The sequence below is a fragment of the Gambusia affinis genome, linkage group LG20 (assembly GCF_019740435.1).
Source record: "Gambusia affinis linkage group LG20, SWU_Gaff_1.0, whole genome shotgun sequence".
Classification (NCBI taxonomy): Eukaryota; Metazoa; Chordata; class Actinopteri; order Cyprinodontiformes; family Poeciliidae; genus Gambusia; species Gambusia affinis.
The window spans coordinates 12,747,352-12,771,784 of record NC_057887.1 but is presented as its reverse complement, the minus strand read 5'-3'; the positions used below and the strand labels follow the sequence as shown (position 1 = coordinate 12,771,784).

The window sequence follows — 24,433 nt, the reverse complement described above, 5'->3', positions numbered from 1 at the left end:
AACAAGAACAGACGGGGATCTGGCATGTTTTTCTACACAGGTGGATTGTTAGGTGGAACACTTCCAGATTAGTAGTCTTTAAACTGCTTGAGTGTAATATCCCCTTGACCTCTTTCTCTAATTCATCATCAGATGGTTCAATCTTTTACACAATGGGATAGGAAAAAAAGTGAAAACATTTTTCCGCATTTATCTATACCTGGAAAATAGTAAAAGTCCAAAGGTTCCCAATGTTCAAGTACAAGCGTAAACTAACTAAACTAAGCCCTCCTCTCAAAACTCTCCAAGTTAAGATAAAAAACATGGTACCAAATAAAATTGTTTATTTTTATTCAAAGCTGAAAAATTATATATAACACAGAGAAACTAATAATCTAGATAATAAAGATGTAGAGCAAACATATAAATCTTATCTCTGACAATTTTCAAGTCAGCACACATTCAGATGATTTGTACTGAAATCATAACATAAAAGAAAAATTTTACTCACTTAAACTCACCAAAGAGAAAATAATTCACATTTGACTTCTCTGAAATTGGCTTACTGGCTTTAAATAATATGTTACTATGTAAACACAGTTAAACCAAGACAACCAATCATACAACTATAGTAGGTTTTTCCAAATCCTACATTGCATGGTTTGAATCTTTGGATTATTTACAGAACTGTGAAAGAGTGACTACTTCTTCTTCTGTACACTCTTTGTATACCTGAATAATCAAAAACGAAATATGTGCTATTACAACCAGCCTTCCCAGAGTTTTGCACAGTATCCAGAGGAAATGACAGGTGAAGAATAAGAGTCACCAACCTTGTTTTAACTGAGACTAAACAAATTCATTTCTATCCCAAACAAAACTTTAGTGGATTAACTGGTCAATCAGGCGAATAAGGTGAAAAAACATAAAAATAAAAGCCCGTGATTGGCTCTGACCAGTGATCAGCTGTTCAGATACAATTCCTTTTTTATTAAATGCCAATTTTTTAATCTCTAAATGCATTAACTAACAGCATGCTAGTAAAAGTCAGGTAAAGGTTAAAGGTCAATGCCTGAATGAATAAGTAGGGATAAGCGGCAACTTGTTTAGTTTCTTTCAGATTCAAAATGTATCTTTTAATAACCTTTGGACCATTTTTAGTTATTTCATAATCAGTGTTTAGTATGTACAATTGTTGAATGAAAACAAATTAGGTGAATTTATACTAGTGAAAGTTTTTATAAAAAAAAACAACAAAAAACTAATAATAATAATAAAACAAAATCAGCAGCTCCAACCTCAGAAATCATAAGTCAGTATTGGTCAGTAACAGCCTGAACAATGCTTCCCTACAAACATTCATACAATCAAAGTCTAAGAGGAAAATCTCATTAATGGTACACAAAGCCAATGAGTGACTGGTTCAGCCACTCATTACCTTCTTTGACAAAGCTACTATGTACCTTGTTACTAATACGCAGCTTTCCACTCATCTCTCATGAGATTAATTAATCATGTAACTTTTTACTAACATTTAATGCTGCGACACAAATGCATTTGAGGAAGTTCAATGACGAGTTCATTTATTTCAGGTGGACTTTAAGTACGCATTTACGTAAATATCACAAACATTGTGGCTTTCACGCAATGAAACTATAAAATTTAGTCTCTCAGAATTAAGAGAGCGGAAAAAAAAAAGATTTTCAATACATAAAAGTTATGTTAAGGCCTACAAAATCATAGAAAAACGTATCTCACTCGACGCTTGCATGGCAGACACAAAACAAAGCCTTTGAAACCTTGTTTTCCAAGGCAATGTTCTAATTGTCCAACAAAAATAATTTTGGTTTTCAATCATCATGAAAAATAACCGAAATAAATGTTTGAAATGCGTCACTGCGTGTAAGAGTTTTACATAAGTGTCTATTTTTGAATGAATATGATGAAATAAATTAACTTTCCAGCGATTAATGACACACCTGTATATCTATGCTTTTCACTCAACCACTGCAAACTAACTAATCCTACCATATCAAAATCAATCTACTCTCCAGTGATTTTCAGATATTCTACCAATAAGCAAAATATAGCCATGGAGAAAGTTGAGAAAAATGAGAGCAATGTCTAGAAGCCTCAATATGTCATCTGGTTTTTGAAGAGTTTAAGTGTCTGAAAACAGTAAAAGATGCATCAGGGTGTGACTGAGCACTTGTTTTCTTCATTGGAGTTTAAGTGGCTGAGTCTAGCTGGTGTTTTGTCCTAGATTCGCTGTGTGAATTGGCGATTTTAGCAGGCGTCAAACAGTTCCAGCTGCATTCATACCACTAGAGACCGTTTCATAACCCACAGAGACCAGGGTGAGGACATTATTCTGAACATTATCCGGCTTGCTCTGCTCCGCGTGGGACACAACAGCTACAGAGTCTCCTGACTCCACCCTTATCTTTTTCCTGTCTCTGGCTCGTCCCTTGCTTTTTAAAACGATCTTCCCCTGCTCCTTCATCCCCCCGCAAATATTGCGAGATCTCTCGTTGTCGGACGAACGCAGTTTGCGTTGGCGCCTGCGAATGCGATGAGACGGCAGACCCGAGTCAACGGGGTCTGACGCTGCTGCACCAGACAGGATGCGGATCTGCTGATCGATTACCATGACGATCATGTCTAATGCAACGTCCAACATTCCAAGACCGAGGCCATGAGTGACGTTGTCAAATGCGCCGCTGTTTACTGGGTCCTTGAAACATTTTCTCATGTCCTCAAGATGGTTCCTGTGGGAAAGAGGCGAAGTATTACACTGACATGACTCTCATAATCACGCTAATTTTGATTAATCGTAAGCACATTCATACTTCGTTTCAATAATTTTGGACCAGTGTTGAACCGTGTTCATCTGAGGGATGAGTTGTTTAGCCATGTTACTGCAGTCAATGTAATCATGGCAAAAATCTTTCAAATCTTCACACAGAGCTCTGGTGTCACCTGAAAATTAAACAAAAAGTTATTTTAACATCCAACTTGTCAAATAACCTTTTTCACGTGTCACATTATAACCACAGACTTCAATCTCTATAACTGAAACTTTATGTAACGATTGCCAGGTGTGCATTTGTATTCAGCTTTCCTGGATCAACACAGAATAAAATCGTCTTTAACTACAGAAACAGTTTCACGTATTTTGAAGTATGTCTTCACTAGTTTTTTACGTCCAGAGACTGGAGTTTTTGCCCCTAAATCTTTGCAAAATTGCTCCAGCTCACTCAGACTGGACATAGAGCATCTCTGAACACTTCTTTTTTTAGATTTGCAACATGTCCTTAGTTTGCATACGCTGCTCTTTATTAAAAGCACATCTGTCACCTTCAGTGAGCTTTGAGAAGGAGGAGGATACTGCAGTGGTTGTGCTGGGCAAGAGGCCAAGGGCAGTCAGTGACTCCAGAAGTGTTTTCTTGCTGGCTGGGCCTCTGCTGACCCGAGTGTATGCTGCCAGAGACCGCAGGGACATTTTCTCTGGGGCCTGCAGACGTCTTTTAATTTCATCATATGAGATTAGATATTTCCCTGAGGATGAAGTCAAACAAAATGAGACAAATCAGCACAGCAGGGTTGGGGATTTGAAAACCGAATTTATGCAAACTGCATACATAAATCCTGAATAAACTTAGCAAAGAGAAGGCAGACCAAAATTTTCACTGATGGTCACTTACGAGCTTTGGATCCTTTCATGTTGGGATCCAGGAGAGAAGACACTTCTGCAAAGGGCATCTCGGCATTAGACTCAGAGTTTGTGCTTGAGTTTGCTGACACCTCCTGGTGTTGGGGGACTTCTTCCCCTTGGTGCTGGGTAGTAGCCTGCATCTGTGGCTGAACATGAGGCTGAGTGCTGTGCATTTCCAAATGGTTCTGATCTAACTGAGCCTGACCTTGTGCCTGCTGAGGGAGGACTAATGGATTTTCAGATAAACTTTGCATGCCCAAGCCACTTTGAGATATGTTGCTGCCCTGCTCTGGGGATACCTGAAAGATGCTCATAACTGGCTTTACAACTGTGAAAACCATGTTTGCTTGGGGATCCAGACCCACCATCCTGGAAGCAGGGTCCATATTTTCACAAAAATCTGTCTTTTCAAACAGAAGGAGTAAAATATGAGGGTATAAGTACTAGCTCAGGTTTATCTTGAAGTCCTGGATACATAATCTTACTACAGTTTTAATACTGATAACAATAGCTAAAGAAAAAAGGGGGAACAGTTCTTTTTGTTTTTAATCAAGAAAATACCTCTCATTTACAATATGTATTATTTGTATTGATACTTGGAACTACTCCTGACGTCACAGCAGAAGATTTATTCTGAAAGAGAAAATAAAACCTGATTAGAGATTGTTGATTATTTGGACTCAGGAGTGGATTGTGCAAATCTGAAGCAAATGTTTAGATAAAAATAATGACTGGAAAAAGCACTGAGCACATTACATCTCTCTACCAGCTTTGCACATCTAGAAACAACATTTTTGCCAATTGTTCTTTGTATAATAGCTCATGCTCAGTCTAACAGGATGGACTGTCTGTAAACATCCCCTTTCACAGATATGTATTGATTTATAATGTAGACTTAAATGTCTTCACAACAATAATATTTGTAAATGCATAAACCAGGTATACATTGTAGTTTGCTAATCAAAACATGTGATAAGCATGTGATAAAGAAGGAAATATCTGTCTCAAAATGGAAAAACATTACAAATCCACCTAATTTATATGACATACTTAATAACTTAGTTTGTGGCAATTTCTCTATTTTTATTTCATTACTACACGTGAAACTACAGAGCTACAGGCGAAGCGTCACGACAAATAAAGAGGGACTATCAGTGCATGCCGATTATATTAGAGCTCAGCTCCTAAATGAACAGACCGAACAAACAAAAACGGGCGAAAACTGTAGTTTTGAACTTAAGAATGAAGTTCTCTACAAATGCTCATAGATTTTTTTTAAACGTGAATTAAACTTAAAAATATCAAACTATTAAAAACCATAGAGGCGTATAATCCCGCGTTTAAAGGTAGCTTAATTGTTTTATAAAACTGTTTAGCGTTTAAGTAAACCATAATTTAATGATTTAGCCGTGCTAACTATGCAGCAACGCTGTAAACTTTAAGGTAACCACTCCGCAAATTTCAATAAAACCGCCGCGTCCAATGTTCCAAACAGCCATCATGGCTGCCAGCCGCTACTGTTGCTGTTCTCGTCAGTTTCGGTCCCTGTCAAACGTCCAAGCAAAATGACCTAAATCAGCAGAGAAAATTGCTGTCCGTGTTGACTTCCAGATACGCATGCATCCTAATTTAAGTTGTGACTGATGACGATGGCGCTACTCACCGAACTGGTGTCTGTTTTTTTCCTAAGAGGCCACTGATCCTAGAACGGTCCGAGTTGAAGTCAGCGACATTTTCTCTTCTTCTCCACTGTTGCTTCAGCGGGTTGCAAATCAGCCATACGTGCACTATCGTTGGAGACGGGAATCTAAGCTCTGATTGGTCAACTGACCGATCGATCAATCTGTAAGCGTTTTTTATTGGACAAGAAAAACGTTGGTAGATGCGACCAGGCGGTAATTCTAAAATGCACTTTTAGACAGACAAAAATTTTATATTTTGGAGTAATTTTGAAAACTAAATCTGCCTTTCTCATTTTTTATAAAACCTATCAGTCTTAAACATTGAATATTTGTTGTAGACTAATATTGCTTTCAATTTCATTTCGTGTGTGTATTTTGTTTCTGTTGTTACAGGGATACATATTTCCAACAACATACCAAATGAGGCATCGGACAGAAATTTAAAGTTAAAATGCATCGGCGTGAAAGCCTTAAAATTAAATGCTTTTCCTCTAACAATGCCACTCCGCCATCAAGTGGACATTTTAGAACAAAGCAGTGAGATATACAAATGTACACAATTTAATTCTTATTTTTCTGAAATGTGACCAGGTTCATAGGTCTGCCTATGTCACTATGTGACATAATCATCTGGTCTTCCAAAATTGTTAAATGTCAAAACTCATATTTCCATCATTCCTATAAAATATCAAATAAGTCAACAGGCAGTAGATCAAAAGTACACAATTCAGTCAATTTTATTTAGGTACAAATAAAAAAATGTACAAAAAAAAAAATAGAAAGGAACAAATATGAAAACTGTCAATATTGTAAAAGAAAAAGGCATTTGTTAAACAGTTAATTAAAAGCTGAACCAACTACGTAATCTGGAAAACAAAACATCTTGTGATGCCAGGGTATGCATTTACACAAACATGATATTCAATAAGGAAATATTTGGTTTAAAAAGGCAGAGACTTCAGGTGTGGGGAAAGGACATAGAACCCACAAAATGCACACATTTAGTTTTCCTCCACAAATATCAGTGCTTCAGTCTGACAAGAACAAAAAATAATGAATACATTTTTACCAGTAGAGCATAGCTCAGTGTAATAGAACACTGACATTAGGATGTATGTGAGAATTTTCTCTGCATTGTTTTGATACATGAAGTCAGACTATATTTACATCCTTAAGCTGAGCTTAGAGTGTCTTAGATTTGTTTTTTTAAGGTTTTCATAACAAAGACCGAAAATACACACACACACACACACATATATATATATATATATATATATATATATATATGAACAGAAACCGTCACAAGAAACAACTGAGTTGCGTTCACAGTGAGCTTCACATCTTCGCAACTTCACCAAAGCATAAGATATTCAGTACAGCAGCAGACTAAAGTGAAGACACTGCACAGGACAGAATGGGCACTGTAAATATACAAATCTGTGGTGTCTTCAGGTAAGCGGATCTTAGAGTGGCCTCATACATGGTGCACATAAAAGACAGCACCTGTGTTAAGACATCCAGCCCTAGTCTGCTTACTGTTTGTCCATTTCTGTCGTAGTTTTTCATCTAGTCCCTAACTCTGAGTTTCAGGCTCAGCTGGTGTGGCTGTGAGTGCTAGTGTTGGGCTCAGTGTCTGCGAGTGCGCTGGGCCCCGGTGCCTGTGGTGGTGACATAGAGAAGAGGGTGAGGCTGCCGGAGCTGGGGTCCTCTCTTCAGGTTATTAATGCTTGCAGTGGAGGACTCAGCATTTGTTCCTATGGAGACAAATGAATAAAATAAAGAGATTGAACCATAAAGAATGTCACTTTGTATCCACTAACAAAGATAACTGCTCACCTGTATGTGTGTGATTGCTGTGGTGAGGCCTGACTTTGGCGATAGGAGGGACCCCTCTGTACTGTGGACGCACCATAGGAGCCTGGGGTTGGGTGTTAATATGAAGATGAGGGTCCGATGTGCTGTCCAGAGGCCGAAACCTCTGAGCTTTGATGGCTTTGGTCTGAGGCAGCTGCATGAGAGAGAAGTGACAAAATGTTAGGACTGAAGCGTCAAATTAGATACGAGAGCATCGATGGTTCTCTCCGCCAAACAAGGTACCATGTGACAAGAACTGTCAAAGCTGTTGAAGAACTGATGACTGGTTTTTGGTTTACAGTTGTATCATTTAGGTATTTCACTAAGTTTTAAATGTGACAGTCCAAGAAGTGAGTTTTGAGAGAGTTGCTTGCACTTCATGAGAATTTCAAGTGGCCAAAATCATAGCCACTTGTAGTTGGCTATGATTTCAAATTCATAGCCGTCCTGCAGTAGGACGGCTATGATGTTGGCCAAAATGATTTGAGACAAAGGTGGACGAAGACCTTCAAAATATTTAACACTTCACAACATTTAATAACAAATTACAAGGACTTACTGCTTGACCAGTGACCTCAAAAGATCTTGAGCGTCTTTTCTTGCGGCGGGCCTCAAAGTCCACCTCGCGAGGTGTTTGGTTCTTGTTGGTAGCATGGTGGTTGCGAGGACGTGTCCAGGTCACATGCAGGCCTGGTCCCTCCCCTGTGCTGCTGGACAGGTTATCATCAGAGGTGGCGTGTCTCAGTTCAGGGCTTGGCTGCCTGCCGCGCCGCAAGGGTAGACCTCTAGGGGGCCCCTCGATTAAAGAGAGGTTTCTTTTCTGCTTTTTGTGGTCTAGAGGAGAGGGGGCAGCAGGTAACCGAAGGACATCCACCTCCAGGGCTTTGGAACGTCGACGGGCTGCTTTTACCACAATGTTTTGAACCCCTTTAAGGATCTGCTGTCGTTCTGTGTAGACATGATAAAATAAATATTTTAGGTGAGGGATAAAAGTCGGAATAATTCATATGAAACATCTTCTGCTTGGCTTTGGTTTAAGATCTAAAATATAATTTGTGCCAGGGAGGCTAATTTCTGTATCTTAGCAAAGAAATTTCCAAACACTGAGGACATAGTGATGCACTAACTTATCTCTATGACAGAGCAACACAGAGAAATCCATAAATACAGAGAAAAAGAATCACCACAACCTCACCTGGTTTTTTATGGTGTCTTCAGGATGTGAGTTTCCATCACCCACATCATTTAATATCCAAGACAAAATGTGTTATTTTGGTGACCAGAGAACTTCCTTTCATATGTTTAATGGAAGCTTTCTTCTCATCATTTCTGTGAAATCCCCAACTACTAGCTACCTAATGTATTAATATTTGAAGTTTTTCTCCTGCTCAGCCTTCAAATTGTTCCTAGGTCTTCATGATGCTGTTTGTCCTCTAATGTTCTCTACCAAACCTCTGAGGTCTTCCCAAAACAGCTGAATTCAAACTAAGTTTAAAATAAAGAAAAGTAGACTCTTGTCCATTTGTTAATTTCTGAAGACAGATGGTTAAGTAGGTTTGTGTTGCATTCATAATTTCCACCTTCTATTTATATGTTGTGCATGTGATGTGAAGACATTTGTTTGCTGTCTGGGACACTAAAATAAATGACGTGACTCATGTTTCTAATTTGTCTCCCCACGCTGTTATCTAAGAACAGAACAGCTGGACATTTGAGGGATTGTTGGGATAAATGTTTCATGCTGTGTTTCCCACAGAATAATCGCTGGAAGTACTTTAATGAAAACAAACAAAAAGCTTCTCTGCAGGTATTAACAAGTCCATAATGAATAGCACATCTGAAGAAGGATCTTACCATTTTGAGAAATGGTCATATCACCCCCAGCTTCGCTGCTCTCGGGTGATGAGTCCAGTTGGCTGCTGATGCTGTGGCTGAGATGGCTATAGCTTGTGAAGCTTTCAGGAGCCAGAGGCTGCAGCTGCAGACATGAGGATCAGAGGGACTCATTGCGACCAAACATTCACTCCAGTATATTATATCACAATATTAGTGTCTTTCCAAAATCAAATCTTGTAGTACATTTTTACTCTGGAGATCCAATGTTTCTTCATAAGATTTGAAAACAAAAAGAAAATCTAAGAGAGGTAAAAATTTGTGAGAGCCTAAATGAAACAGAGGGTGGTGCTGTTTAAAAGGAAAAGAACTGGTCAGACTGCATTCATGTTTTAGAATGTACCGAAGTCAATTTCTGATGTTAAACTCGCACATGATGTAGATGTAATACACAAAGACGGAAATATTTTAAGTGTTTATTTCAGTAAATTAATTTTCTTAGGAACTCTTAATGTTTCTAAAAATTGATACAATATTAAACTTTCTCATTTTGAATTGTCCTTACCTCTCTGTTGCCTTTCCCATTTATGTGTATCGGAGGAGGGGTCATAACAACCGAGTTCTTTATCTGCTTGGCATGAGGACTGCTTTTAAACACCCTGTCCCTGAAGCAGAGAAAATATAAAATAAAGTCGATGAGTAAATGCACTTTTAAGTGCATGTTATGAGCAAGGAATAAGAAAATGATCTCTTCTTACGGCTCAGCTTCAGGGAGAATTGGTGGTAAGGTGTGTCTGCGCATTCTGGCTTGACCTCGTCTGTTCTCTGTAAACATGTTGCCTAAGCTCTCCTGGTCAGAATCTATATCCTGTGTGTAATCACGACCTTGACCTGGCAGAGAGATCTTTGGTAAAGATCCTTCCTGCAAATAAGAATACAGAAAACACCTTCAAAATTTGCCCTGTCAGTTTAATTCATGTCTAAGCATCTTGACTAATTGATTCGACATGACTGTCACCTTGATGGTTTGTCTGGTGGTCACCTTGTCCAAGGCTACAGCTCTCTCCAGCTTCCTCTCATCCAGCTCCCTCATGTACATCTCATATAGTTCCTGGAGGTGCGGTGGTACAAGCAGGCTGTTCTCTGAAACACGCAGAGGGACACATGTACATGGGTGCTATTGCCACACCCATAAACTAGTTATATGTACAGGCATTTCTCTCTTCTTTTTTAGTCATATGTACGCACTCAGCATGGATGAGTAAGAGAAACTGATTGGTGAGTGCTGAAAACAAATCTTTAACAACTAATAGTTTTATGAAATATCTTTGAATGGTGCAGCGTGAAGAGAATGTGTTTTGAGAAATCAAGATTATTCTCTGGCCTGAGATGAAAATTTGATTACTAGCCACTTTAAGTTGTCAGGAATAACCCTGATGGAACTGTGCTTGAGGCTGAGGCGGCCTGTATCTATCCAGCGGCTGATCATACGGGTGTTGCTAGCAGCAGTGTGAGGGACTTCAGAAGGAACTGAACTTATCAGGATTATGCCAGTCAACCTTAACTCAAGAAAAAATACTTTTGGATCTAGGCCCCTGTGCAGTTTTAAACATCTGGGTTATTTTTGTGTGTGGACAAGTTTATCTATTCAAGAGTATGCCATGTCGCCACTCAAGCCTTCGTATACAAGGTCACAGGGTTGTAACTTGTAATTTCTTGTCAGGGTTAATAATCTCTGAGAAATGCACACAGCACACATGGATTTTTCAACTGATAACTGAAGACAAGTTCCATGCAAAGGTCAAACACAGTATAATGATTTAAAAGTAAATTACCATCTATGAATTGTCTCTGTTGCTGAATGATCTCATCACACAGGTGTCTGTGCTGCTCGAAGCGCTGAACCACAAAGTTTTTCTGCCGGATGACGTTGTCTTTGATCAGAGCGTGGGACTGCATCTCTGCGTTCTCGATCTCCAGCTCGTGGACCTTGCAGAGGAGGCCGAGGACTTCACGTTGCTCCTCTGAGCTCACCCTGCGAGGAAGAAGCTCCTCTAGGCGCCGGGCTCGATCCCGGAGCTCCAGAAACCTCTGCTCCAGTAAACCCTTCAATTAGAAGTTATTTTTATTCAGTACGGGAGAACATCAGAATATGTTCTAGCCCTAACATTTTGAAGATGCAAACCTTCTGCTTTTGAATCTTCTTTTGTTCAGCCACGAGGGTGACTAAGTTTTCCCGAGCCACTGCTACATCGCGGGTTTCTGTGCTGTCTGGGGGAGACTCTGAGGAATCCGAATCCTTCTCACTTTCGTCTTTATTGACACTTTCCTTCCTTCTTTCTGCACGCCACTTTCTCCTGCGCTTGCTCTGCTCCTGCTCCCAGCTATAGCACATAATATAAGTCTATATTGTTATAAAGGTTTTTACTGACAGTTGCCATTACATGACCTAAAGCTTCTAGGCACAAATATGGTCCAATAATTCTTTACTTTGAATAGATTTTCTAGTCAAGAAAATTTATAATTAGATTTGCATCACTGTTAACAGTTAATAACATGAAATAGCTACAGAGAAATACTTGCTGTGCACTAATTAATTTAATTAAACTAGACCAGAGCAAGAATAAGAGTCTATTTGATTTAAACCCCTGAGCGGAGATTGAGAATTATGAATATTAAATGATAGACAGCTGCTAAAATGTGACAATCTGGATTATTAGATTTTAAATAACAAGTGTGCTCTGCGGTGAAAAGAAACAGCAGAAATCCGACTGACTCTGCAATGGTGACAAGGTGTTTAGAGGTGTCGATCTGGATCTCCATGTTGCTGTTCTCCAGCTCGATCAGGCTCTTCCTGATCTTCATCTGCTGCCGGAAAGCATCCAGAAGCTGCTCCCTCAAATCGTCCATCTCTGTTCTGCTCTGCTGGCTGGAGTGGGCTTGGACCTCCGCTGAAAGACAGTAGAAATACAAAGAGAAAAACAGAAAGGAAGAAAGAAGCATGAATACAGTTTTCAACAGATGTTGAGATGTGTCTTTTACTCATTTAAAGCACAGACGATCAAATTTACCCTGGATGTTTCGGATGTCAGCTCGGTCGGAGCCGACCTGCCGGCTTGCCTGATCTGCAATCTTCTTTTTGAGCCGCTGGATTTCACAGCGGAGGTCAGAGATGATGTTTGTGTACTGAGCAATGTGGTATGACACATTTATTAGGTTCTTCTTCACCTAAAGCAAACAGTGATTGGAAAGAATATGTCTGAAAAAATCCAATCCACTTCAAGGTGAGCCTTTATTAGGGTGAAATAAAAGTTTACCCGTGTACGTATGCTTTTGGCACGGTCAGCGTATGTCAGAGTGTTTCGAGACTCCTCAAAAGCTGTAGAGGCGGGGCTAATATGGGCTATCATCACTGTTCTGCTGTTCCCACCCAATGAGTCCTGTCATTGAAATTTGAGAGACATTCTTGTGAATACAACAGATGGAGTGGCTTAAAAGTTTTTGTGTTTTTTGTGTGATTATAGGTCCAGTCTTGTGATTTAATACGACTAAATAATGCATCATTGTGAAGTAGAAGGAAAATTGTACTTGGTTTTAAAAAAATATTTTAACTACAAGTTTGGATAATGTGGAATGCATTTGCATTTTACTCGCCAGAGTCAACCCTTGTAGAAACACAAATATGGCGCACACTTTTTAGTTCACAATTCTGCACTACTTTGTCTTGGTCTATCAAAGCAGCTTGTTTGACTTTTGTGCAAATGCATGACATCTTTTGCCAGGCACTGTATAAAGAAAGGAATCTTTTCTCAACTGCAGTACCTTCAGGAGGCGAGTCAACTTGCTGTCTCGATAGTTGACGTACTTGTTGCCATTTTTATCACTCAGGGCGTTAATGCAGTTGCCCAAAGCCAGGAGGGAGCGATTGATGTGAGCTCCTTCTTTCAATCGCTGACCTCTATTCTGAGTCTGAAAGAGGCAGAGATCGATGGGTGAGAAAACCTCTGAGCTCACAGGGGTTTTTATCACTTTGTTCCCTGTGACAGGGGTCAAATGAAAGCTTTCAGTAAAAGGAACTAGAGGGAGATTGGGAATAGCAAGCAACAAAGGCATTCAACTAGTACCAGGGAGATTTTATTTATATGGTGAATGCGGTTGAGACAAAAAGTCAAAGAGAACTCCAAGACCGAACAATTTCACCTCGCTTCAGTGAAACACATTTTTCTTACTGAGAGAAAAATAAGACACATACTTCATAAATAAATGTGGATTTAGTCATATTTAGATCAAACAAGGATTGTAACATATTTTAAAGCCAGGAAAACAAAAAGTTGTTTTTGATTTTTAAAGTATATAAGTAGTTGTGAAATACTTCTCTGAAACAAAATGAGCATTTGGAGTGACGTCCTCCAAAACAGGGAGGCGCTACCAAATATATTGCACCTGAAACTGCGGGGTGAGTTTGAAAAGCCCTCACAATAATCACAGATCTTGACAGACCTTCATAACTCAAATAAACAGATGTGTAGCTGCTTATTGGCAAGACAAATAAAAAGTATTCAGTGAGTCCCTTTCCAATAAACATATTCTAAGCAAGAAAATGGTAACAGATCAGTGCAAGTAAAATGGTGAAAGGAACAGATTTCTCTAACTCTCCTGAATGCAGAGCCAGAGTCTCCGGACTCGAAATTTGGAACTAAAAGAAGAAATAACTCAAACCCGAGGGGTGTGAGCACACTGTCCCAGCCTTGACTGGAGTAAAGCTTACAGCCAACCCACCAAAACGTCAACAAGGGTTGAGCATGAAGTTTCATCTAAAAAAAATGTTTCTTTTACAGAGATTTTGCTTTGACTTTTCTTTTCTGCATTTCTGTGCAAAATGACAGAGAGGAGGCTTGGTCTGTGATTTCTTCTGGGTTCTGAATCTCCCTTCCATTGACCGCAAATGTAACATCTACTAAAGTGTCTTTTTAGAGCCAAGCAACATGTTGTTGAGGAGAGACTAAAGATAGATAAGCTTAGAGTGTTTGAGTGGAGTGGCTGTTGATGTTCTGGGGGAAACACTTTGTATTAAATCAGCCTGAATGACAGGCAGCACCTTTAACTATAACCTGGAGTCCTGTTTGTGGTCGAGGAAGCCTGCAGTACATATAACAAGGATCTCATGCAAGACATCGTGACAGACATCACCTGCAGGAGAGGATCGGACTAAATGAGAGGATTTACTTTATTTTTGGGATCTAAAACATGAGAGCTTAATTTTTGTTCATAAAGTTGTTGCAAAATGTACGAGGTAATATCTGGTCATGCAATTCTACATTATGGGAGTTGGCCCCTCAACTGTGATGTTGCTATGATTGAACAAGAAATTACAACAGCCAAGCAATAAAAAGAATAATTACTGGCTGTTACAGCTGCCCAGTAAATTTGATGAAATGGACGAATTAAAGATTATGAAATGGAAGTCGTGTACCAACATCAGTCACTGGGAAAACTCTGAAGTATGAGTCACAAAAGTATAATCAAAGTTGACACTACTGATATATGCATTTAATAATCTGAGTGGTTCATGCAGTGTTTTGCAAAGTTTTCTTTGGAAATTTTGTCACACTACAACCACAAGCTTTATTTTTTGGGTGGGACTTTAAGCAATAGTTCACCAGAAAATAGTGCATAACTTCTTCACACAATTGGTAGAATTCATGCTTTTTCTGGAGGGATGTTAGGGAGGAAATCTGAGTAATGGGAGAATAATCCAACACTTTTTATGTATTTTATCTAAAAAAAAATCTAAATGGAAAAAAAGAAAAAGTTATCCTTTAAGTTATCTTTTATCAAAAGATAACTTCATACAAGCACAAAGCACCAAATCTATCCACCTGAGCAGCTCTTTCTGAGCCGGCAAGGTCAATCATGAAAAGCCGAGCAAAGCGGACCTCCTGCAACAAGTCACGACAACGGCTCTGCTGCTTGACGGCAACCTGCAGCACAGCATGGGAGCGAGACGATGTCTGATTAGCGGCTGTTGGCTCCTGCGTGCGCTGCTTGTTGCCCTTCATTAGCAACTCCATGATCTGAGGACACACAAGTGAGGCAGTCAAGAGTGTTCATAGCTTTTTAACCGTGTGATGAAACCGCACAGGGTATCCTCTCACCTCCTGGGCATTGATGGTCGACACTTCTGTGATGCCTGCAACCTGAATTACACCCTTAGAGTCTTCTCTTAGATCCAAGAAACCTGAAGATGGGTTCAGCAGGTCTCTGATCATCTCATTGTAGATCTGTAAATATATAGATAGAAATGTAAAGCATTCTTCCGACAACATTAATCAGTTGGAAGAATGTGTTTTCAAGCACATGTAATAAGAATACAACATCCATTTTTTTCTGCAATTCAATTAAATAACAAAACTCAAATTAATTACTGTTACAAACAAAATTGTATATTTCAAACACTTACTCTACTACTGTTATTTTTTAAGCATATGGTTTAGGTGTTTAATACTACTATATAGCATAGTAATTTAAAATGATTGATAGATAATCTAAAAAATCAAAAAAAAAAAAAATCTTCTCTGCGGGGAATGAATCCATAACACATTAAAAGAAGTGATCACATTCTGGATATCTATCTAGCAGGAGATTTACTCCGCATCAATCAAACTGCTTACACATTGAGAACATATTTTATAATTAACTATTTCAATAAACAAGGCCAAACTAAATAGGAAGCTGTATCAGTATTTCTACAAACTAGTAGAACAGAATTAAAATGGTTTCTTTAATATAAATGTTTTAAATATAAATAAAATTGATTTAAGGTTTTAATATCATTAAACAGTTCCCTAGTGTCTCTCTTGAGACTAAAGGCATAGTTTGAAAGGCATAAAATTAGATATTTATAATTAAGTTTGAAAAGAGTTTGGGAAAAGGAAAACAGAAAAGAGAAGTTTTCAAGTAACATTGGACATCTAAAGATGTGAACCAAAACATCCAGAGTTAGAACAAAAAAGTATCCTTGTTTTATGACTCATTATTAATTTAGTTAGACACAAAATGTAAACAAACTCCATCTCCTGGATGGAACTGTTTTTCCATTCAAGTCTTCAGACAAGAAAAAAGACAACCAACAAACCAGAGCAACCAAACAACATACTTATATATAACAATAACAACTACAGCATCACTGAAAAGTACAGTACACACCTTCTAATTGGACTCAATTAGAAGGTGTATCCAAACTTTTGGTCTGTACTGTACATGGTACAAGTTAAAGCAAGATGCGCCAAACACAATTTTTGGAAAAGTTTGTCATTAGCTGAAAGTCTTAAGCATCAAAATTGAAAGGAATTACTAATTTGATTACTTTTTCTCTATGTAATGTATCAATATCATGCCAGGGATTTTTTTTTTCTCAGACTGGAATTACTGACAAAAATCAACAGTTCAAAGATTTCCAAGATCCAAGTATGACATTGTTATCACACCAGTGTAAGAACATTTTGGACAGTGATAAAATAATTGAAGCCTTTCAAAACATATTCAGTTGAAAGCAGAAACAAGATCCTGAAAAGTGACCACAGGGTGACAGTCTGAAATTTTAGGACACACTTATCGCCAAACTCACTTTTAGCCAAAAGTATACTAGAGCAGTATGCTGTCATTCAAACTGACATCTTAACATTGGCTATGTTATTTTTTACTCCCCAGCTTGAGGTATAACGTGATGCTACCAGCTTTGAAAGGTGTGCTCAATAACACCGCAATTGCATTCTGAAATAAATGAGGAAGAACTGTAGGGTGTATTGGTGTGTTCCTGTGCATGTGCTGCAGTGATTGAACATGTGACAGAAAGCGAGATTCAAACATGAGAAGCAACAGATGTGCACTTTGCTCAATTCGTCCATAAAATGCCATTTAACCTCTTCACTATGAGGCGGCAGCTTAACAGATTGCTCCCTGGAAACAGCAAACACACACGTCACACATGCAGTCATTTGAGGATTCAAAGTTGCAAAATGAATGCAGGTCAGAAAGCTTGTTCTATATGCAGTTTCTGACATTTTGATAGAAAAGAATTTCACTCCCACCCACTCAAAGAGAAACTAAAAAGCTGCCCTGCAATAAATTTGTCCCTCAGTGTTCATAGTGACAGCGTCTGGCAGTGAAAACAAAAGCTGTAATTTTGATGCCAAATGCAAAAACCCCTCCAATAGGCTGAAATTGTGCGAGACAAGTGCTTGTTTGTGCCACTTTGATTTTCAGTTGAAGGCTGACTGCTCTTAGTGTCCAGAACTTTGTCATTATGTTACTTTTGCTACTCCAATTTATTCTTGATTTATTCTGTTGATACTCTACAGTAAACATGGCTTTGTTATAAATGTAGTTAATATTCTATACCTGCTTCTTCAGACAGAATCAAACAGACCTCCAGACTCTGTACAAACCGACCGAAGTGATCGAGGACAAGTAGATGATGGAGAAACAAATTAAAACGCGTCAGACAACTGAAATCTCTCAGGCTGGTCAAAAGCCTGTGTAGCAAATGGCCAGAATCTTTCACAGGCCTTGAAAATGACATTCACTTGTGTTCTGTCAACATCTGCTATGAAGCTCTTGGGCGTATTGGGTTGGATAAGCAATTAATCAAGATGAATTTTGTACAGACCAAACAAAAAATTTATAGTAAGCTTTACTGAAAAAATGCAAGGTAAAATCCCTGTTGGCGCTAAGGTAATGTCATTATATAAATGTAAAGTTTTGTTCGGGACAAGATCAGAATTAATCATGGCAATTATTTTTCATGACAAACAGTCAAAGTTTGACAACAAGACAAACTCAGGTTTTTGATCATGTTTAGTTCCTTATAATTTAAAAGAATAAAACTTTCATCCGATACATCGGAATAACCAAGATCCATTTTAATCATACCAGTACTATTACATTGAATATAGCTACCAGTAATTAGGTTATTCTACATACCTGGATTAATTTTAGCATCAAGTTTGGAAATAAAATTTAAACTTCAATACAAAGCCTGAGATAAACTGATGACTCACTTTACTCTTACCTAATTGTCAAGTTATGTAGCCTTTAGGATCCCTTAGGATGTGGAGCTGAACATGCTGCTCCACATTAACCTTGCTTACTCAGTTGGACAGTGTTTTTGGTTCGGTAAGTGCAGGATGTAGAGTTATTGCGTTCAACATTTCTTCTTGAAAACAATTGCACGCTGATTCAACTCTCAGAAGGACAGACAATGCAGTGATTTTGCCACATCTAGATGCCTGTTTGTATTTCTTTGTTTTATCCTTTTCACAAAGAATGCAGGTGTTCCCAAATTAAATGGGAAGAATATCACCATCTGGAGCCCGGATATTCATTCAAGTTCTGAGGCTTGCACATAGATATTCTCAAGATTGGAAAAATACTGAATTTAGCAACAACAGCAACAAAAAAGGAAACATTATTTAAAGGGAGCCTATTGAAGAGATTTGGATTTATCTTAGTGTTTTAAATATTTGTGTCATTTGGGCATTCATTTGTATTTCTTGGAAATTCATATGCGTACTAATCCTATGAACTGCTATTTGGAGCTGCACTTAAGGGACTAGTATATAACTAATACTTTTTTGGCATTGCTTAACAAATAAAAATCATTTAGGAAAGGTTTTGGGAAATGTTCAGAACACCAAAAAAGCTCTTCATTTGACACAAAAGAGAAAAAAGCCAAATAAAAAGAAATGCAAGAGACTCTTGCATTTGAAAGGGTCTTTTTATCTTCTTCAGTGCTGGTGCCTGAAAATAAGAGACCACTCACAGCATTGTAAAGTTATACCTCTATGACACAAATGAACCAGCTTCATTGTATCTGGTGCTGTTAAGGGGACTAAATGGACAAGTTGAGCTGTTCCTGCTTGTCTTTAATGAGGTGTGAAGCTGAGTCCAGCAGACTTACTCTGCAGATTTTCCACAGAAAAATGAGCATAATCAGTCCACAGCTAATTACCCACAGACAAACCAAGGCAAAAAGGGGAGAAAAAACTGTTCAAATGCATAAGATGACAGAAACAGCAGATCAGAAAAAGCAACACAAAGAACAAAACACTTAGTGTTCAAAGTTGAGCATCAAGGACATTGTTTTGATTATATTTAAGCTTGTAATGATAATGATCTACAGTTTTTCATAGCATTTATATTATGTGGGTGAGAATGTGTCAAATTCCAGGACTAAATCCAAAAGAATGTGTGATACAATTTGACAAATTACCATTATGCTTTCTGTCCTATTTGACTAACCTTGAGCTAATTTTCAAAGAAGAAAGGACAAAGATTTTAGTTTGCAAATGTGAAGAGGTAAAAGGCACATACCCCCATAAAATTGCAGCTGTAATTTCAGGCACATCTACTTAGCTCTCAGGGGTTCTGAACAAATGGATGTGTCACTTCTCAGATTTTTATGCATAAGTGATTTTAAAAGCAATGTATTATTCTCTTCCTACTTCCCAAATATGTAGTACTTTGTGTTACTACACATAAAGAAAAATCCTAAAACAAATATATGTAAGTTGATAGTTGTAAAAAATAAATAAATAAAGGCCTACATGTTACAAAACAACCAACTAACAGTATTCAAAATAAACAAATTAATGCTTTTTTGAACAAATCATTAAATTTGTGTGTATAGTGATTTGACTGGCGCTGTAGGATGAATAAAATGGTGCACCTGCCTTAGATGAGTCTGCTATCCTAAAATGGGAGTGACGTATCTAAACTTCCTCGTAGATAAAGGACTTACCTCTAGATAGGACATTGACACGCTGTACAGCATGTCATCACTGGTCTCCTCGATGGCACGAAACAAGTCATTCAGTGTGCGAACATAGATTCCTGGCTCTTTGTCAGTGCCTAACATGGTGTATGTCTTCCCACAACCTGGAACAGAGAAGGAGAATTTATTTGTTAAGTGCTAAGTGCAGTTCTTACCAACTTGTTCTTGATTTTCATAAGAACAAGAACAAGAACAAGAGCACAGACAAAGCATGAATTTTTTTTTTGTTCTTATGAAGAAACAAAAAAGGGATTTAAGCTTGAGCAATTATTGATTATTTTTCTCCACAATATGTATATTAAAGGGTAATATGCAAATTGTGTGCTCCACAGAGCACAAAGAAATTAATGTTGCTTTGAAAATATCTAATAATTTTTTTCCAGCATGGGAAGATTTGCAAATCTATTATAAAGCTTAATGCTTTATAATAGCATTATAAAGCAGTATTATTTATTCTCTAAAGGGGAGTATTATGTATTTTTCTAGGCACACAATGCCATTTTATAGCACAATCAAGTAACTATGTTAGCTTCAGCTGTATCTGATGCCTTAAAATTGGCCAGGGTCTCTTTAAGACGTTAAAGTTGTTTAACTTTAAGTTGAATTACAAGTTCACTGTTGGATATTGACTTATTTTCACTAAAAGGGTGATGTTTGAATATCTTCCCTAGCTCAACTGGTCTTTGCCGGCCTAAAAAGTCTTTGCAAGCCTTTTCCTTCCACTACAGGCGAAGCATGACTCATTTACTCATTATACATTTGTTGAATAAAAAAAAAATAAAAAATCTCAAAAAGGTTTCACTTCATCGTCCAGCGAGGGTGCTGACTAATTCAGGCTGATCGCATAGTGAGGGTCAGCATAATAATACATGCACTTCGAGAATAATGGCCTGTATGTCTGGGTAGGTCTTGTAGAACACACATAGGCAGAGTTAAAGTTAAACACAAACCTGTGGGTCCATAGGCAAACACCGTGGCATTGTAGCCTGATATGAGGCCTTCAATGAGCCCTTTGGTTGTAGCTCGGTAAACCTCTTCCTGCAAAGCAAAAAGAAATAATGATAGGAAAAAAAAAACATTAAAATGTTGCTCATTTATTTTAGCTTTACTCAGCTTATAAACTCTCTTCTCTAAATAACCTGACTAGCTGAGAAGTCGAATGCCACGTCAAACATGTAAGTCTTCTCCCTGGAGCGGTTGGCACGCAGGATGTCGTCTGGATCTTCCATAGGGTCCATCAGAACCACCATCTAATAATAATGAGGAATGAAAAAGACTCAGTGAATATGGTGTTAAAGCCCACTTTGACATCTAGGTGCCTATTTATTCTTGATGGTGTGTGTCTCTGTCAGTCACACTGTAATGCTGTGCTAATGAGCAGGTTTGATCTTAATTTACTAAACTGATCATTGAAAATTATGTCACTAGAATTGTCATGGATGGGTGACTAAAACATTTAGATAATAGGATGCATACTTACATCTGCAACAGCAACCATTTTCATACCATATTACATTTTCTATATTCAGTTAGAACACATTCCAGATTGAATAGGAATGCTGAAAAGATATCATTGTAAACATTGAACTTCAAAAGCACATCTGTAGTGGCGAGTGATAGGGATAGTTATTTTCAAAGACTGATTGTTCAGTAAGTTTCTAGTGAATCGCTTTGTTTGCAGTGTAAATATGAAAACTGTAATAAGACATGGTAATTAATACAGTCATCAGAAACAGTTGCCTTAATGGTTCGTAACTCATTTGCTTGGAAGACTGCAAATGTGTTTAGATCCTCAAAAAAAAAAAAAAAAAATTGCATCCAATTTTCAGTAAATTCAGTCACTGTTGGTATTTTTCTCTTTCATTGTAATAAAGGTACTCCACAGTCTCTAAGTAAACCCCCTGGAGTACAGACATCACAAATTAGTCTTTCACTAATCAAAAGTTCTCTTTCTGGTCATGCTGAAAGGATGTTGAATAAAAATGAAAGAACAAATAGAAAGAGAGGGCTTAAGAACAAGGACAAATTGTTATGTCCACAGTTTCGCATTATTAAAAAGGTTTTGAAACCACAGTAAATGTCTCATATAACCGTATTTTACAGAAAGAACAGAGAAATCTTCCATCCATCCATCTTCTAAAACCCTTGTCCCTAGTGGGGTAGGGAGGGGTGCTGGTGCCTATCTCTAGCTAACGTTCTGGGTGAGAGGAGCAGGAATCTTATGAAACAAATAAATTGCATATAGGCATTCCCATTTTTCCTGATCAAATAACGAAGTTATACACATTATGACCTATGGCCGTTCAAAAACAAAAGAAAACTGAATGTCAAACAAAAATAAAAAAAAGCATTCTTGTGTCAGACACAGCCTTGACAGCACTGGCACACAGCTTGTATGTGATTATGAAGAAACTGAAACGTCAAGTTGTTCTGATTGTGCTGCTTGACAGAGCCTTTGTCTAATACATAATCTTTTGTTTTCTCACCTCTGAAAACTGCAAATCAGAGAAGAACACTACATATCCAACAAATAAATACATAAAAAGTGGTGATCAATATCTGTCAGAGTAGGTGCAAGTGAGATGGAAATATTACAGTTAATGGAAGACACTCCCCGTCATGTAGCATATGATAGACAACAAGGGCAATAAAAATAAGGAAGCCTTTTGTCCTCACATTAGATGCTGCAGAACGATGGGGCAGCTGGGACTTCACCTAGTGTGATTAGCTGGTCAGCTTTGTTCAGCAGCAGACCCTGAGAGTCCTCGGAGCCCTCTAACATTGAAGCACACGGCCTGTTTGATGACGCCCTAACCATCGAGCAGCTCACTTTGAAGCCTCAATTGAAATTCAAGAGCAGAGATTTCACTTCTGATAAGCTGACAACAATGCATAAAGGCGGAGGCCAAGGAAAACTCACACAGGCTGTAATCAGCAAAAAGGTGAACGGGAGAGGAGGATGTACCACTTGGGCAAAAAGAGAAAGAGAAAATGAGGAGGGACTGAAAAGACAAAGCAACAACGATTTCAACACAGAAGAAGCAAAAGAGAGAAGCGTGCAGCACTAAGTGGTGTTCTCATTATGATCTTCTTCCTATTCCTTATACTTGAAGCTGCAGAGATGAATTAGTTCTAATTTATTTTCACAACAAAAGTTATGAGAGCAAAGAGACATTTGTTTTAAAATACAAGATCATAAGCTTTTTGGTCTCAGTAAAAACCAATATGCTTCATAAACAACAGCATGCCTTTGATAATACTGCTGAAATTAAAGATCAGATAAAAATTAGAGATTAAACACTGAAATCGACTAATCAGTGCAACTTTTCAGTACTCAACTAAGTACTGTACCTGTTCTCTGCTAAGAGTCTTGATTTTATGGTCTTACAATCACAATGAACCACAAATGTGTTCAAATCTCATAGAAAAATTAAAGCTTCCTTTTTCCTTAATGCCCATACAATAGGAGTATTTTTTAGTGGCTGAAAAGCTAGAGCTTATGGAAAGGGGTTAGAACATTGTAAAAGGCTAAAGAAAGAACAGTCTCTTGAAAATGAGGGTTAGTCATAATCAATATGATTATTTCCATTTCAATCAAAAGTATCAAATTCAATATTTGCAGAAATTGTGCAGCTCTACTTCTCAGTTTTAGCATATTTTGTATAAGGTATCAGTATCCCTGAGTTTCCTTAAGGGAAGCTGATGAGCATGCAACAGCATTCTTACATAACTGCAAGTGATGCAGGTATCAAATGTCCACACACACTTTTGTCTATGTGGATGCTCTGGGGAAAAATCATGTGCTACTCAGGGTGTTGATAACACCTCTACTCCCATCTGTCACTTGTGTTTCTTGAGTTACATTGCCTCCACAGATCCCTCCGTGAACATTCACATCTAACAGCTGGTGTATCAGAAGACATAAGATCTCTAATTTTCTTAAGTCCATTGATAAAACTCTAAGGGGCTGGCTCTGATCACATTGCTTGGATGTCTGGGAATGTGCCCTGGGGATTTAAAGGCAGGAAAGAACTGACCTCACAAAAGTTTTCAACACATGTAGATGCCCTTTAAAGTACTCTGTTCAGTATTAAGAAGCTTCTGAGAAATAAAGTCACGGGTGAAGTACAGATCAGGACCTGGTGTTTGGAATTAGCATAGAGTTAAGTCATGTAAAGGAGAAGGTAAGCTGTGATGATAAATTTCCTACATGTCATTTACTCATGCAGCTAAATGAAAACGTGCTGTTGGACATGGAGTAAAAATGAAGCACATCCTCTTTAACAAGCAAATCTGAACAGGCACATTGACATAATCCATGACTCAGTGGATGACAGGAGAACATCACTTTATTCAGAGTGCAATAATTTAAAAATAAAAGCCATTTTATGGCCTTTGGCCAAAAATTAAGTCACTTCAAGCAGTTAGGTGAAAAGATGACTTGATACCCCTAAGACATGGTGTTACAGATTAAAAATACTTTCCATCCTCAAACTAAAAATGAATATTGAACGCTGGCAAATACAATATTTTGACAGT

At 38.0% G+C, this 24,433-nt stretch overlaps 2 protein-coding genes across 4 annotated transcripts in view; both read right to left on the bottom strand.

The window, feature by feature from the left end:
• Nucleotides 1-306: 306 nt before the first annotated feature.
• On the bottom strand, nt 307-5,483 carry si:ch73-127m5.2 (uncharacterized protein LOC561202 homolog). 2 transcript variants are annotated; one of them, XM_044101799.1, is made up of 5 exons: nt 5,358-5,483; nt 3,684-4,327; nt 3,337-3,537; nt 2,829-2,958; nt 307-2,747 (listed from the first exon to the last, which is right to left on the bottom strand). In XM_044101799.1, the coding sequence occupies exons 2-5, from the start codon at nt 4,078-4,080 to the stop codon at nt 2,276-2,278; spliced, it is 1,200 nt and encodes a 399-aa protein (XP_043957734.1). In that variant the 5' UTR covers nt 4,081-4,327; nt 5,358-5,483; the 3' UTR covers nt 307-2,275. The 2 variants fall into 2 exon arrangements, with proteins under 2 accessions (XP_043957734.1, XP_043957735.1); XM_044101800.1 differs by lacking the exon at nt 5,358-5,483 and having other exon boundaries at nt 3,684-5,327.
• A 612-nt stretch (nt 5,484-6,095) lies between these two features.
• Nucleotides 6,096-24,433, bottom strand: part of kif19 (kinesin family member 19) — a 36,591-nt gene continuing 18,253 nt past the window's right edge. Inside the window, exons 3-20 of one of the 2 annotated variants that reach the window (XM_044101797.1) lie at nt 21,034-21,144; nt 20,845-20,932; nt 19,862-19,998; nt 15,219-15,344; nt 14,943-15,137; nt 12,886-13,032; nt 12,381-12,503; nt 12,135-12,291; nt 11,840-12,014; nt 11,249-11,447; nt 10,899-11,169; nt 10,082-10,206; nt 9,822-9,985; nt 9,629-9,728; nt 9,085-9,208; nt 7,790-8,178; nt 7,213-7,384; nt 6,096-7,130 (exon numbers count right to left, since the gene is read on the bottom strand). In XM_044101797.1, coding sequence (XP_043957732.1) covers nt 7,003-7,130; nt 7,213-7,384; nt 7,790-8,178; nt 9,085-9,208; nt 9,629-9,728; nt 9,822-9,985; nt 10,082-10,206; nt 10,899-11,169; nt 11,249-11,447; nt 11,840-12,014; nt 12,135-12,291; nt 12,381-12,503; nt 12,886-13,032; nt 14,943-15,137; nt 15,219-15,344; nt 19,862-19,998; nt 20,845-20,932; nt 21,034-21,144 — 2,931 coding nt within the window. In that variant the 3' untranslated portion in view covers nt 6,096-7,002. The remainder of the gene's footprint in view (nt 7,131-7,212; nt 7,385-7,789; nt 8,179-9,084; nt 9,209-9,628; nt 9,729-9,821; nt 9,986-10,081; nt 10,207-10,898; nt 11,170-11,248; nt 11,448-11,839; nt 12,015-12,134; nt 12,292-12,380; nt 12,504-12,885; nt 13,033-14,942; nt 15,138-15,218; nt 15,345-19,861; nt 19,999-20,844; nt 20,933-21,033; nt 21,145-24,433) is intronic. The other variant, XM_044101798.1, reaches the window with a different exon arrangement.